Raw genomic sequence first — 12,730 nt, 5'->3', positions numbered from 1 at the left:
GAAAGGGGTAGAGAGAATGAAATGAAGAAGTGATCGGATGTGTGGAGCGGGTTTACAGAGAGGTTAGAAGTAGCGCAGTTCCTTGAGAATATGAGATCAAGGACACTGCCAGCTTTATGAGTTGGTGGGGACGGAGACAGTGAGAAAGCAAAGGCGGTTAACAGAGATGTTAGTTCGTCTATCTTCCCCGTCTGGAGGTTGAAGTCTCCGAGAAGTACAGCGGGAGGACCAGTTTCAGGGATGTGTGAGAGGAGATGATCCAATTCCTCCAAGATGTCCCCCAAGGCGCCTGGTGGACGGTAGAGAACAACAATGGTGAATTGTATAGGATGGGTTACTGTGACGGCATGGAATTCAAAGGTGGAAGGAGTGAAGTTAGGTAGCTTGAAGAGGGAGAAGCTCCATTTGGGAGAGAGCAGGAGACCAGTGCACCCTCCTCTGCCAGTGGGTCTGGGTGTATGGGAGAAGGAATATGCTGTGGAGAGAGCTGCTGGGGTGGATGTGTTGAATGGAGTAAGCCAGGTCTCAGTGAGAGCAAGGAAATCCATGGACTGCAGGGAGGCGTAGCCAGAGATGAAGTCAGCCTTAGGAACAGCTGACTGGCAGTTCCACAGGCCGCCTGAAACTAGATGCTGGATGTCAGTGGAGCACGTGGGATAGACGAGAGCAGGCCGGTTATAGCGATTAGGAGATACACGGGGCCAGTGATAATTGCGAGAAGACACATGAACAGGAATGGAGAAAATACACATGATTATAGCATGAGGGGCTAGAAAGCTAAAGAAAGGAAAAATAAGACACCAGCAATACTTAGCTCAATCAAGGTAGGATTTGCCTCCTCTTTGCCACCCAATGTCTTCGGCTGTCTGACGCTGACGCTGAAGGAAAGAGCTGCCTAAATGGAAGCCTGATTGCTGAGTTCACACAGCAGTGGTGCCACGCCCCTCTAATTATTTAACTCTCTACAGCTGATGGACGACAGCTGAGAGGCCCTGCCTATTTTAATGCACGCTTGATTGCCTACTGAGCCCTGATCAGATCAGAGATTTAAAATCTCTCAAAAGCGCCGATTTAGCTACATCCATCAGTCGTTTTTCCCTCTGTCAAATGTCCCCCCCTTCTCTACTTCTTGACCTTCTGTCCACCTCTTCTCCCTCCATTTCCCTCTCTGACATGTCTATCCTACCTCCTATCAATAAGCCACCACTTCCCTCTATCCCTCCATGTTTCTCCTCCATCACGTCCCACAGAATGAAAACTCGATGAAACAATTATTGGACATCTTTAAAAAAAAAAAAACGACATCTCAAATAGATGTTTTAAGACCCCTTGTAAGACCCCTTAAACACTGACCTGCTGCTAAATTACATCACACATTATTTAGCTGACCACTGACCCTCAGATGCCTATTACCACCCCCTCGTGCCCCGCTCACTAAAGACACGATGCACAGAAGATAATTCGCTTTAATAATAAGAAAAGAAAAGAAAGTTTTGCAGCTCGGTGCAATTTGCCCTTTTGTTCAAGAGAAAATGTTGTCTTTGCTCTAAGAGAGATAGGCAGAACAATGGCAGAACTTATTTGCTCACCATCTGATTAAAAGAAGCTCACATATCATTTTAATATCTGGAACGGCGTGTACTTTCATATCCTAATGTTAGGTCTTCACTCCCTTCCTAATCCTATACGGCCTTAGCCTCAAGTCTCACTCTATATTGGAAAATGTATTATATAATCCAGAACCTTCATTCCAGCACCTTCTTCTAGTAAATACCATATTGAGCCATATCCTACGATGCTTCCCTAAACCTGTATTGGCCTTTTTACGTGTGGCTTTACTCGATGCCATTTAATACATCTGATTTATTCTGAACACTGTCATATCGATCTGTACGTCTCTCTCCACTCGTTCAAACTGAAATGAAATAACCCATCACAATAACACGTGTTAAAAGGGCCCTATCATGCTGTTTGGGTTTTCCCTTTCTTTCAGTGTGTTCTATAAGTTTGTGTGCATGTAAATGGCTTGCAAAGGCTAAAATCCCAAAGTTCCCCACATTTATTTCTTTGTTTCTTTTTGGCTTTGTTTTGTGTGTCTACCCTCCCTCCCAAATGTAAAGCGTCTTTGGGTTCAAGAAAAGCGTTATAGAAATAAAATGTATTATTATTATTAACGCATGTGAACATGTCACAGTAGAGCCACACAATACAAATATGAACCTGAAAATGACAATATGTGCGCGCCTTTAACAGATAAGACTTCCTGTTTCACAAAGTCTACATCCTAACTTTCTCTCTCTAGATGAAGTGGGGTTTTTTGTATCAAAGCCGCAGACAAATAAACCTCTCTCTGTACTGTATATCAAAACTACATTTGTCCATCATCATCAAAGTGTCTCCGTGTCTCTCTTTGAAGTAGGAATTGTCTCTCCCTAAAGATTGCTTAATGCATTTTTAATGGTGACTGTATTCTGCTCCTTCTCTCAGCAGAAACACAACGTTTCTCTTCCAGTACTTCAGGGGGGGAGGATCCACTTATTTGCTCATCCATCATTAATGAAGCCAATGTTTATTCTCCTTTTTCAGCCATTATCACTCGGCTTTAGTTCTCAGTGCAAATACAATATGCAGAGCGGAGAAAGTTAACCTCGCTGCGACCCTCTCCGTGGGATACTGAGAAAAGTTAAATATGGATACACAATATGGAGCATGGTGTGTTGTAGCTGTCATAAAGCCTGTGTGTCCTTACCACCAGGTCAAATAATGAGAAGACAGATCAGATAACGGCAAATAAGTTAGTCGATGAAATGCTTATTCAATAGAAGCATGACTGCCTATTAAGTATGAGGATTAGCAGACTTTAAAACACTGAACAAAAGTCAAATAACTTAAAACCAAGTAAGTGTAGTTGATCTCGTCTGGTTTCATGAATATGGATTATTCAGACGTTGCAAATTAAAAGCAGCGATGTGTTGAATAAAACACTTCTCAGTAATTACATTTCTCACTTTGTGATCCGTCTTCTTTAATACTGCCCTCTTTGTGCCTGTGCTTTATCTTCTCCCTCATCTCTTTATTGGCTTTGGTTTCATCCATTGACGTCTGTATCTTCCTCTCACCCCTCATCTTCCTTCTTTTGCTCAACACCTTCCCTCCTCTTGACCTTTATCCGCCCTTTTCCTCCCTCTTCTTTGTGACGCCCTCCTCCCTTTCTTTTAACCCTAGTCATCTGACTTTTGTTCCCGCCTCTTCATCTTCACTTTCCTCCTCTCTCCTATACTCCCTCTTCTCCCCCATTTCTCTCAACTTACTTTCTTTTTACCCACGTCTGTCTCTTCTTCATACACTGTAACAACTGGAATCAATTAATTTAATTATATTAATTGTCAATTTGTTGCCTCAATTTTATTAAGGCAATGGTGTCTTCACAGGTCTCACTAAAGAATCGATTAGGAAGCTGCAGCTGATTCAGAACGCCGCTGCTCGAGTCCTCACTAACACTAAGAAAGTGGATCACATCACTCCAGTTCTGAAGTCTTTACACTGGCTTCCTGTGTGTCAAAGAATAGATTTCAAAATACTGCTGCTGGTTTATAAAGCACTGAATGGTTTAGGCCCAAAATACATTTCTGACCTCCTGCTAAACTATGAACCATCCAGATCTCTCAGGTCTTCAGGGACTGGTCAGCTTTCTGTCCCCAGAGTCAGAACTAAACCTGGAGAAGCAGCGTTCAGTTATTATGCTCCAAGTATCTGGAACAAACTCCCAGAAACCTGCAGGTCCGCTGCAACTCTGACTACTTTTAAATCCAGCAAGAAGACTTTTCTTTTTGTCGCTGCTTTTAATTGAACTATTCACATCTTAAACTGCACTGTAACTTTTATCCATGTACTTTTTCTTTTAATGTTTATTTTATTATCTTTTCTTTTTAATGACTGATTTTAAATGCCATTTTCTTAATGTCTTGCATTTTTTGTAAAGCACTTTGAATTGCCTTGAGTTGAAAGGTGCTACATAAATAAACTTGCCTTGCCTTGCCAATGGTCTTATGTTTTAGGGTGTACTCCATGTTCTCCGTTGTCACCTCCCTCCTCCTTTCCCCCTGCTCTTTTTGCAGTTTAAGTTTATTAGCACAATTTAAAGTAACCTTTTAAAGGGATAATATAGGGTGCAGAAAACCCACCCATTTGAAGCCATCCCCTAAATAATGTTGATATTTCACAATATAATTAAACGGAATATAATTCCTTCTTATTGTTCGTCTCTGACTGGATAAACGGGTTTGAACTCAAATGCACGACTCACACAGGTTTTAACAAAAAGGGTTTATTCAAACTACAGTGGTATAACAAAGTAAATCACCCTTAACGAGGAAAAACACTAGGACTTAAGTACTTAGACAAGACGTGGCTCAAAGCTCTGCTGGGGAGTATTCCTAGCATGATACGCTGGTCGTTTGTCACAAGGAACGAAACAACTGGCACGGGACAAAGGGAGACGAGGACAATACATACGCCAGGTAATGGGGAACAGGTGGAAACAATCATGGGCGGGGCGACAATCACAGGAGTGGGGGACGCACAAGAAAGGGAGGTCTGGAACGAGAGGGAAGGTTACTATTCAGAATAAAGGGGAAAGTCGCAAGACAAAGACAAAAACACTTAACTAAACTTAACATCATTTGCGAGAGATGACAACTTCTCACTGCAGCTCCTGCATAATTGTATACAGTAGGCGTTTTGCCATATTTCAACATATTTATGACCTCAGTCTTACGTTAGCGTTGCCTGGAAATAGCTAACGCCTGGACAGCAGTTACTGGAAATGTGCTACTGAGCTAAAGCTAGTTAGCAGCAGGATGCCCCCTTTCTCCAAAGACCATACTTTTACAGAAGATTGCAGTGAGTGAACCAAACATTTACTCGTTGGAATTTAACTTGGAAGTGAGTGACAGCAATTCCTCAAATAGTGGACAATGGCATGCTACAGGGTCTTAAAAAGTATTAACAGTTGATCAATCAATTTAGCGAAAATTAAGGCTATTAAAAAGTATTAAACGGCATTTTCCAAGGTATTAAATGTTGTATCTTGTTTTCAATAAGTATATAAATGGTCCAGAGAGGTTGTATTCTACAGTCTGCCTGAATGTAGTCATGGCGTAGGTGTGTAGTGTGATTCTGTGTACTTTATTGATGGCATCCCGTTGGATTTGACGTCATCTGAACAAGACATCGCACACTCACTGCTTGATAGCGCGAAGGTCCGTTTACGCCAGTTGCTAAGCAACATCGTTATGGGGAAATGCAAGTCTGCGTCCAAATGGTTGGAAGATAAGGAGGAAGGACATTCAATACTGTATATAGTCAATGTGAGGTGAAGTGTGTCGCCAAGGTAACCGGTTAGAACTCGAAGGGGCGATGAGGTCTTAAGATGTACGGAAAGGGTCTTAAACGGTCTTACATCTGACTTCAGGATTCCTGCGTACACCCTGTGCTAACATGCAGCTAATTAGCTAATTATACCAACAACTAATTTCGTAGCTTATTCCTTGGCTTACCTCTGATCTACCCCACCCTTATGTCCCTCTTCTCTTGCAGGCAGGACTTCTTCCTCTGAGCCCCGGCGTCTCTCCTCCCTCGGCAGCCTGCTGGACGATCGGCACTGGCATCATTTAGCGGTGGAGCGGCGCAGCTCTCACCTCAACCTCACTGTGGACAAACACACGGAGAGGATTCAGATCCCTGCAGAGTTCAGCCACTGGCGCATCCAGCAGGTGGGGGAGAGGACGCCGCTCCGACACAAGCCCTTATGCACATACTCTATGCATATGTTTCACAGGATCTGCTTTGTCTCCGTGTAGCTGATTGTCGGGGCAATCCAGTACCCCGTCTCAAAGAGGAACTTCCATGGCTGCCTTGAAAACCTGATGTACAACGACCTCAAGCTGATAGAGTTAGCCAAACGCGAGGACCACCGGGTTACCGTCATGGTGCGTCCCACTTTCCTGTTTCCTTTTCATCGTCCTTTTCTAATGTTCCACTTTGTTTAAATGCTTTTCGGTAGTGGTCAGACCCTCCTCGGAAACACAACAGTACTGATCAGATCTTACCTTTGAAACGGTCGAGCTATTGAAAATACCAGACGACACATTTTCCGTGGCACCACATGCAGTTTTTTTGTATTCCCCCAATGTGCTGATGACAGATCACGTAATTCGTTTGGGGGAAAGCAAAGAGCTTTGATGTTCATCTCCTCAAACTCTCTGGGCCCTGAGCTTTTCTTTATTTCAGAGAGAACACAGCATCAATCGCTGGAGCTGCGCCACCTAACATAAAAACACTGGAGGCTAAATTTGGTTCTTATAAAATATTCTGCTCTGTGTTATGTGTGACTGTCTAGAAGAGGGTCTAACAAGGACACGAGTTGAAGCATTTTGGCTTGTCCGTGCCCTGCAGTGTGTTATATAGGTTTGTGTGCATGTAAATGCACCTGAACATCAGCAGGAGAGGACTCTTTAAAGTAGAGACACTACATACTGATATACACCTGAACATCAGCAAGAGCGGACTCTTTAAAGTAGAGACACTACATACTGATATACACCTGAACATCAGCAGGAGAGGACTCTTTAAAGTAGAGACACTACATACTGATATACACCTGAACATCAGCAGGAGAGGACTCTTTAAAGTAGAGACACTACATACTGATATACACCTGAACATCAGCAGGAGAGGACTCTTTAAAGTAGAGACACTACATACTGATATACACCTGAACATCAGCAGGAGAGGACTCTTTAAAGTAGAGACACTACATACTGATATACACCTGAACATCAGCAAGGAGCGGACTCTTTAAAGTAGAGACACTACATACTGATATACACCTGAACATCAGCAGGAGAGGACTCTTTAAAGTAGAGACACTACATACTGATATACACCTGAGCATCAGCAGGAGAGGACTCTTTAAAGTAGAGACACTACATACTGATATACACCTGAACATCAGCAGGAGAGGACTCTTTAAAGTAGAGACACTACATACTGATATACACCTGAACATCAGCAGGAGAGGACTCTTTAAAGTAGAGACACTACATACTGATATACACCTGAACATCAGCAGGAGCGGACTCTTTAAAGTAGAGACACTACATACTGATATACATCTGAACATCAGCAGGAGAGGACTCTTTAAAGTAGAGACACTACATACTGATATACACCTGAGCATCAGCAGGAGAGGACTCTTTAAAGTAGAGGACACTACATACTGATATACACCTGAACATCAGCAGGAGAGGACTCTTTAAAGTAGAGACACTACATACTGATATACACCTGAACATCAGCAAGAGCGGACTCTTTAAAGTAGAGACACTACATACTGATATACACCTGAACATCAGCAGGAGAGGACTCTTTAAAGTAGAGACACTACATACTGATATACACCTGAACATCAGCAGGAGAGGACTCTTTAAAGTAGAGACACTACATACTGATATACACCTGAACATCAGCAGGAGAGGACTCTTTAAAGTAGAGACACTACATACTGATATACACCTGAACATCAGCAGGAGAGGACTCTTTAAAGTAGAGACACTACATACTGATATACACCTGAACATCAGCAGGAGAGGACTCTTTAAAGTAGAGACACTACATACTGATATACACCTGAACATCAGCAAGAGCGGACTCTTTAAAGTAGAGACACTACATACTGATATACACCTGAACATCAGCAGGAGAGGACTCTTTAAAGTAGAGACACTACATACTGATATACACCTGAACATCAGCAGGAGAGGACTCTTTAAAGTAGAGACACTACATACTGATATACACCTGAACATCAGCAGGAGAGGACTCTTTAAAGTAGAGACACTACATACTGATATACACCTGAACATCAGCAGGAGAGGACTCTTTAAAGTAGAGACACTACATACTGATATACACCTGAACATCAGCAGGAGAGGACTCTTTAAAGTAGAGACACTACATACTAATATACATCTGAACATCAGCAGGAGAGGACTCTTTAAAGTAGAGACACTACATACTGATATACATCTGAACATCAGCAGGAGAGGACTCTTTAAAGTAGAGACACTACATACTGATATACACCTGAACATCAGCAGGAGAGGACTCTTTAAAGTAGAGACACTACATACTGATATACACCTGAACATCAGCAGGAGAGGACTCTTTAAAGTAGAGACACTACATACTGATATACACCTGAACATCAGCAGGAGAGGACTCTTTAAAGTAGAGACACTACATACTAATATACATCTGAACATCAGCAGGAGAGGACTCTTTAAAGTAGAGACACTACATACTGATATACATCTGAACATCAGCAGGAGAGGACTCTTTAAAGTAGAGACACTACATACTGATATACACCTGAACATCAGCAGGAGAGGACTCTTTAAAGTAGGGACACTACATACTGATATACACCTGAACATCAGCAGGAGAGGACTCTTTAAAGTAGAGACACTACATACTGATATACACCTGAACATCAGCAGGAGAGGACTCTTTAAAGTAGAGACACTACATACTGATATACACCTGAACATCAGCAGGAGAGGACTCTTTAAAGTAGAGACACTACATACTGATATACACCTGAACATCAGCAGGAGAGGACTCTTTAAAGTAGATACACTACATACTGATATACACCTGAACATTATCAGGAGAGGACTCTTTAAAGTAGAGACACTACATACTGATATACACCTGAACATCAGCAGGAGAGGACTCTTTAAAGTAGGGACACTACATACTGATATACACCTGAACATCAGCAGGAGAGGACTCTTTAAAGTAGAGACACTACATACTGATATACACCTGAACATCAGCAGGAGAGGACTCTTTAAAGTAGGGACACTACATACTGATATACACCTGAACATCAGCAGGAGAGGACTCTTTAAAGTAGAGACACTACATACTGATATACACCTGAACATCAGCAGGAGAGGACTCTTTAAAGTAGGGACACTACATACTGATATACACCTGAACATCAGCAGGAGAGGACTCTTTAAAGTAGAGACACTACATACTGATATACACCTGAACATCAGCAGGAGAGGACTCTTTAAAGTAGAGACACTACATACTGATATGCACCTGAACATCAGCAGGAGAGGACTCTTTAAAGTAGAGACACTACATACTGATATACACCTGAACATCAGCTGGAGAGGACTCTTTAAAGTAGAGACACTACATACTGATATACACCTGAACATCAGCAGGAGAGGACTCTTTAAAGTAGAGACACTACATACTGATATACACCTGAACATCAGCAGGAGAGGACTCTTTAAAGTAGAGACACTACATACTGATACACACCTGAACATCAGCAGGAGAGAACTCTTTAAAGTAGAAACACTACATGCTGATATACACCTGAACATCAGCAGGAGAGGACTCTTTAAAGTAGAGACACGACATACTGATATACACCTGAACATCAGCAAGAGAGGACTCTTTAAAGTAGAGACACGACATACTGATATACACCTGAACATCAGCAGGAGATGACTCTTTAAAGTATAGACACTACCTACTGATATACACCTGAACATCAGCAGGAGAGGACTCTTTAAAGTAGAGACACTACATACTGATATACACCTGAACATCAGCAGGAGAGGACTCTTTAAAGTGGAGACACTACACACTGATATACACCTGAACATCAGCAGGAGAGGACTCTTTAAAGTAGAGACACTACATACTGATATACACCTGAACATCAGCAGGAGAGGACTCTTTAAAGTAGAGACACTACATACTGATATACACCTGAACATCAGCAGGAGAGGACTCTTTAAAGTGGAGACACTACTGATATGAACCTGCTAATGAAAATGAGCATAATATGTCCAACATGTATAATAAATGTGTGTGTTTTCATACGTCCTCATTGGGATGCTAACGAGCTGCTAGCAGGTCACTGAAGCTGACGGCCGTGAACAAGGACACTGAGTGACGAGGGGACAGAGGGCGATGCAAAGACTTCTTTACCTTCATATGTTTCTATAGTTCTACAACAAGTGGACCGAGCTCAATGGAGAGCGACTCGTAACCCTTTCTGATATACAGTCTCTCGTTACAGTTAAAGTGCAGAGAAGATAACACAAAAGGTTTCATATGCATGGTTGATTTAATATAGGCTATAGTTATAGTCCTTTGAAGTATACTCACCACTTTTGCCTTCTTAAAGGTACGATAGCAAAGTAAAGCCCTAAATGATGTGTGTGTGTGAGGGGGATTTGGAGTGCGATGCCTTTTGGGACATTGTTTTGCTCACTTTTGACTTTATACTTTGCCGTGCTGCTCCATGCGCCTCCATATTTCACTTTAACAGCTCCACAAAGGGCCATTAGCTGTCATCGATGTTTCAGACGCATTATAAAGATAGCAGGCTGATATTCCCAGCAGAGAGGACTGTAATGTATTTCTGCTGCAGCCTTAGCAACCGGGTGTCTTTACCACTCCTCAGAACAACGGGCGCAGCGGAGTATACAGTTCTGTTCACATCCCGCCTCCCTTCACGCCTCTCTGTCGTGCGACATTCATACGTTTCCACTTTGCAGCCATTGCTTTTATTCTCAAGGGGACTTGCTGATGAGGTCATTGCCCCAGAGGTTGCATCGACGACTGATTAATATTCATGTTTATGTCGTGTCATCTCTCTCGTAATCATGTCCCTCTCCCTCCTCCTCCTCCTCCTCCTCCTCCTCCTCCTCCTCCTCCTCCTCCTCCTCCTCCTCCTCCTCCTCCTCTCTCCGCTCTCAGGGCAATGTCACCTTTTCTTGTGCCGAGTCGGTTTCCGTCGCCGTGACCTTCCCCGGACCCCAGAGCTTCCTCCAGTTGCCGGGGGCCACGGCGTCGCCGCCAGGGGGCGTGTCCGTCGGGTTCCAGTTCAGGACGTGGAACAAGGCGGGGCTCCTGCTGACCTTTGACCTGCCTCAGGGAGGGGGCGTGGCCTGGCTCTACCTGAGTGAGTCCAGAGTCCGGCTGCAGGTCCATAAAGCTGGCAGGGCGCTGCTGGAGCTCAGTGCAGGTCAGTCTGCCTCAACATGTGTCCCCTCTTCTTCATGTCTCTTCTACATCAACATGTGTCCCCTCTTCTTCATGTCTCTTCTACATCAACATGTGTCCCCTCTTCTTCATGTCTCTTCTACATCAACATGTGTCCCCTCTTCTTCATGTCTCTTCTACATCAACATGTGTCCCCTCTTCTTCATGTCTCTTCTACATCAACATGTGTCCCATCTTCTTCAGTCTCTTCTACATCAACATGTGTCCCCTCTTCTTCATGTCTCTTCTACATCAACATGTGTCCCCTCTTCTTCATGTCTCTTCTACATCAACACGTGTCCCCTCTTCTTCATGTCTCTTCTACATCAACATGTGTCCCCTCTTCTTCACGTCTCTTTACATCAACATGTGTCCCCTCTTCTTCACGTCTCTTTACATCAACACGTGTCCCCTCTTCTTCGTGTCTCTTCTACATCAACATGTGTCCCCTCTTCTTCACGTCTCTTCTACATCAACATGTGTCCCCTCTTCTTCATGTCTCTTCTACATCAACATGTGTCCCCTCTTCTTCATGTCTCTTCTACATCAACATGTGTCCCCTCTTCTTCATGTCTCTTCTTCATCAACATGTGTCCCCTCTTCTTCATGTCTCTTCTACATCAACATGTGTCCCCTCTTCTTCATCAACATGTGTCCCCTCTTCTTCATGTCTCTTCTACATCAACATGTGTCCCCTCTTCTTCATGTCTCTTCTTCATCAACATGTGTCCCCTCTTCTTCATGTCTCTTCTACATCAACATGTGTCCCCTCTTCTTCATCAACATGTGTCCCCTCTTCTTCACGTCTCTTCTACATCAACATGTGTCCCCTCTTCTTCATCAACATGTGTCCCCTCTTCTTCATGTCTCTTCTACATCAACATGTGTCCCCTCTTCTTCATGTCTCTTCTACATCAACATGTGTCCCCTCTTCTTCATGTCTCTTCTTCATCAACATGTGTCCCCTCTTCTTCATGTCTCTTCTACATCAACATGTGTCCCCTCTTCTTCATCAACATGTGTCCCCTCTTCTCCATGTCTCTTCTACATCAACATGTGTCCCCTCTTCTTCATGTCTCTTCTTCATCAACATGTGTCCCCTCTTCTTCATGTCTCTTCTACATCAACATGTGTCCCCTCTTCTTCATCAACATGTGTCCCCTCTTCTTCACGTCTCTTCTACATCAACATGTGTCCCCTCTTCTTCATCAACATGTGTCCCCTCTTCTTCATGTCTCTTCTACATCAACATGTGTCCCCTCTTCTTCATCAACATGTGTCCCCTCTTCTCCATGTCTCTTCTACATCAACATGTGTCCCCTCTTCTTCATGTCTCTTCTACATCAACATGTGTCCCCTCTTCTTCATGTCTCTTCTTCTCAACATGTGTCCCCTCTCTTCACGTCTCTTCTTCATCAACATGTGTCCCCTCTTCTTCATGTCTCTTCTACATCAACATGTGTCCCCTCTTCTTCATCAACATGTGTCCCCTCTTCTTCACGTCTCTTCTACATCAACATGTGTCCCCTCTTCTTCATCAACATGTGTCCCCTCTTCTTATGTCTCTTCTACATCAACATGTGTCCCCTCTTCA

The 12,730-nt window shown here is 43.3% G+C and overlaps 1 protein-coding gene across 3 annotated transcripts in view; it reads left to right on the top strand.

The window, feature by feature from the left end:
- LOC117462411 (contactin-associated protein-like 4) overlaps window positions 1–12,730 on the top strand; it is a 230,164-nt gene that overhangs the window by 130,284 nt on the left and 87,150 nt on the right. For all 3 annotated transcript variants that reach the window (XM_071206241.1, XM_034104634.2, XM_034104633.2), the window contains exons 5-7: window positions 5,599–5,774; window positions 5,862–5,990; window positions 10,852–11,119. In XM_071206241.1, the coding sequence (XP_071062342.1) occupies window positions 5,599–5,774; window positions 5,862–5,990; window positions 10,852–11,119 (573 nt within the window). The remainder of the gene's footprint in view (window positions 1–5,598; window positions 5,775–5,861; window positions 5,991–10,851; window positions 11,120–12,730) is intronic.

This window comes from Pseudochaenichthys georgianus, chromosome 17 (genome assembly GCF_902827115.2).
Source record: "Pseudochaenichthys georgianus chromosome 17, fPseGeo1.2, whole genome shotgun sequence".
NCBI classification, from domain to species: Eukaryota; Metazoa; Chordata; class Actinopteri; order Perciformes; family Channichthyidae; genus Pseudochaenichthys; species Pseudochaenichthys georgianus.
Note: the sequence above shows the minus strand (reverse complement) of the source record. Positions and strands in the feature narration are given on the sequence as shown.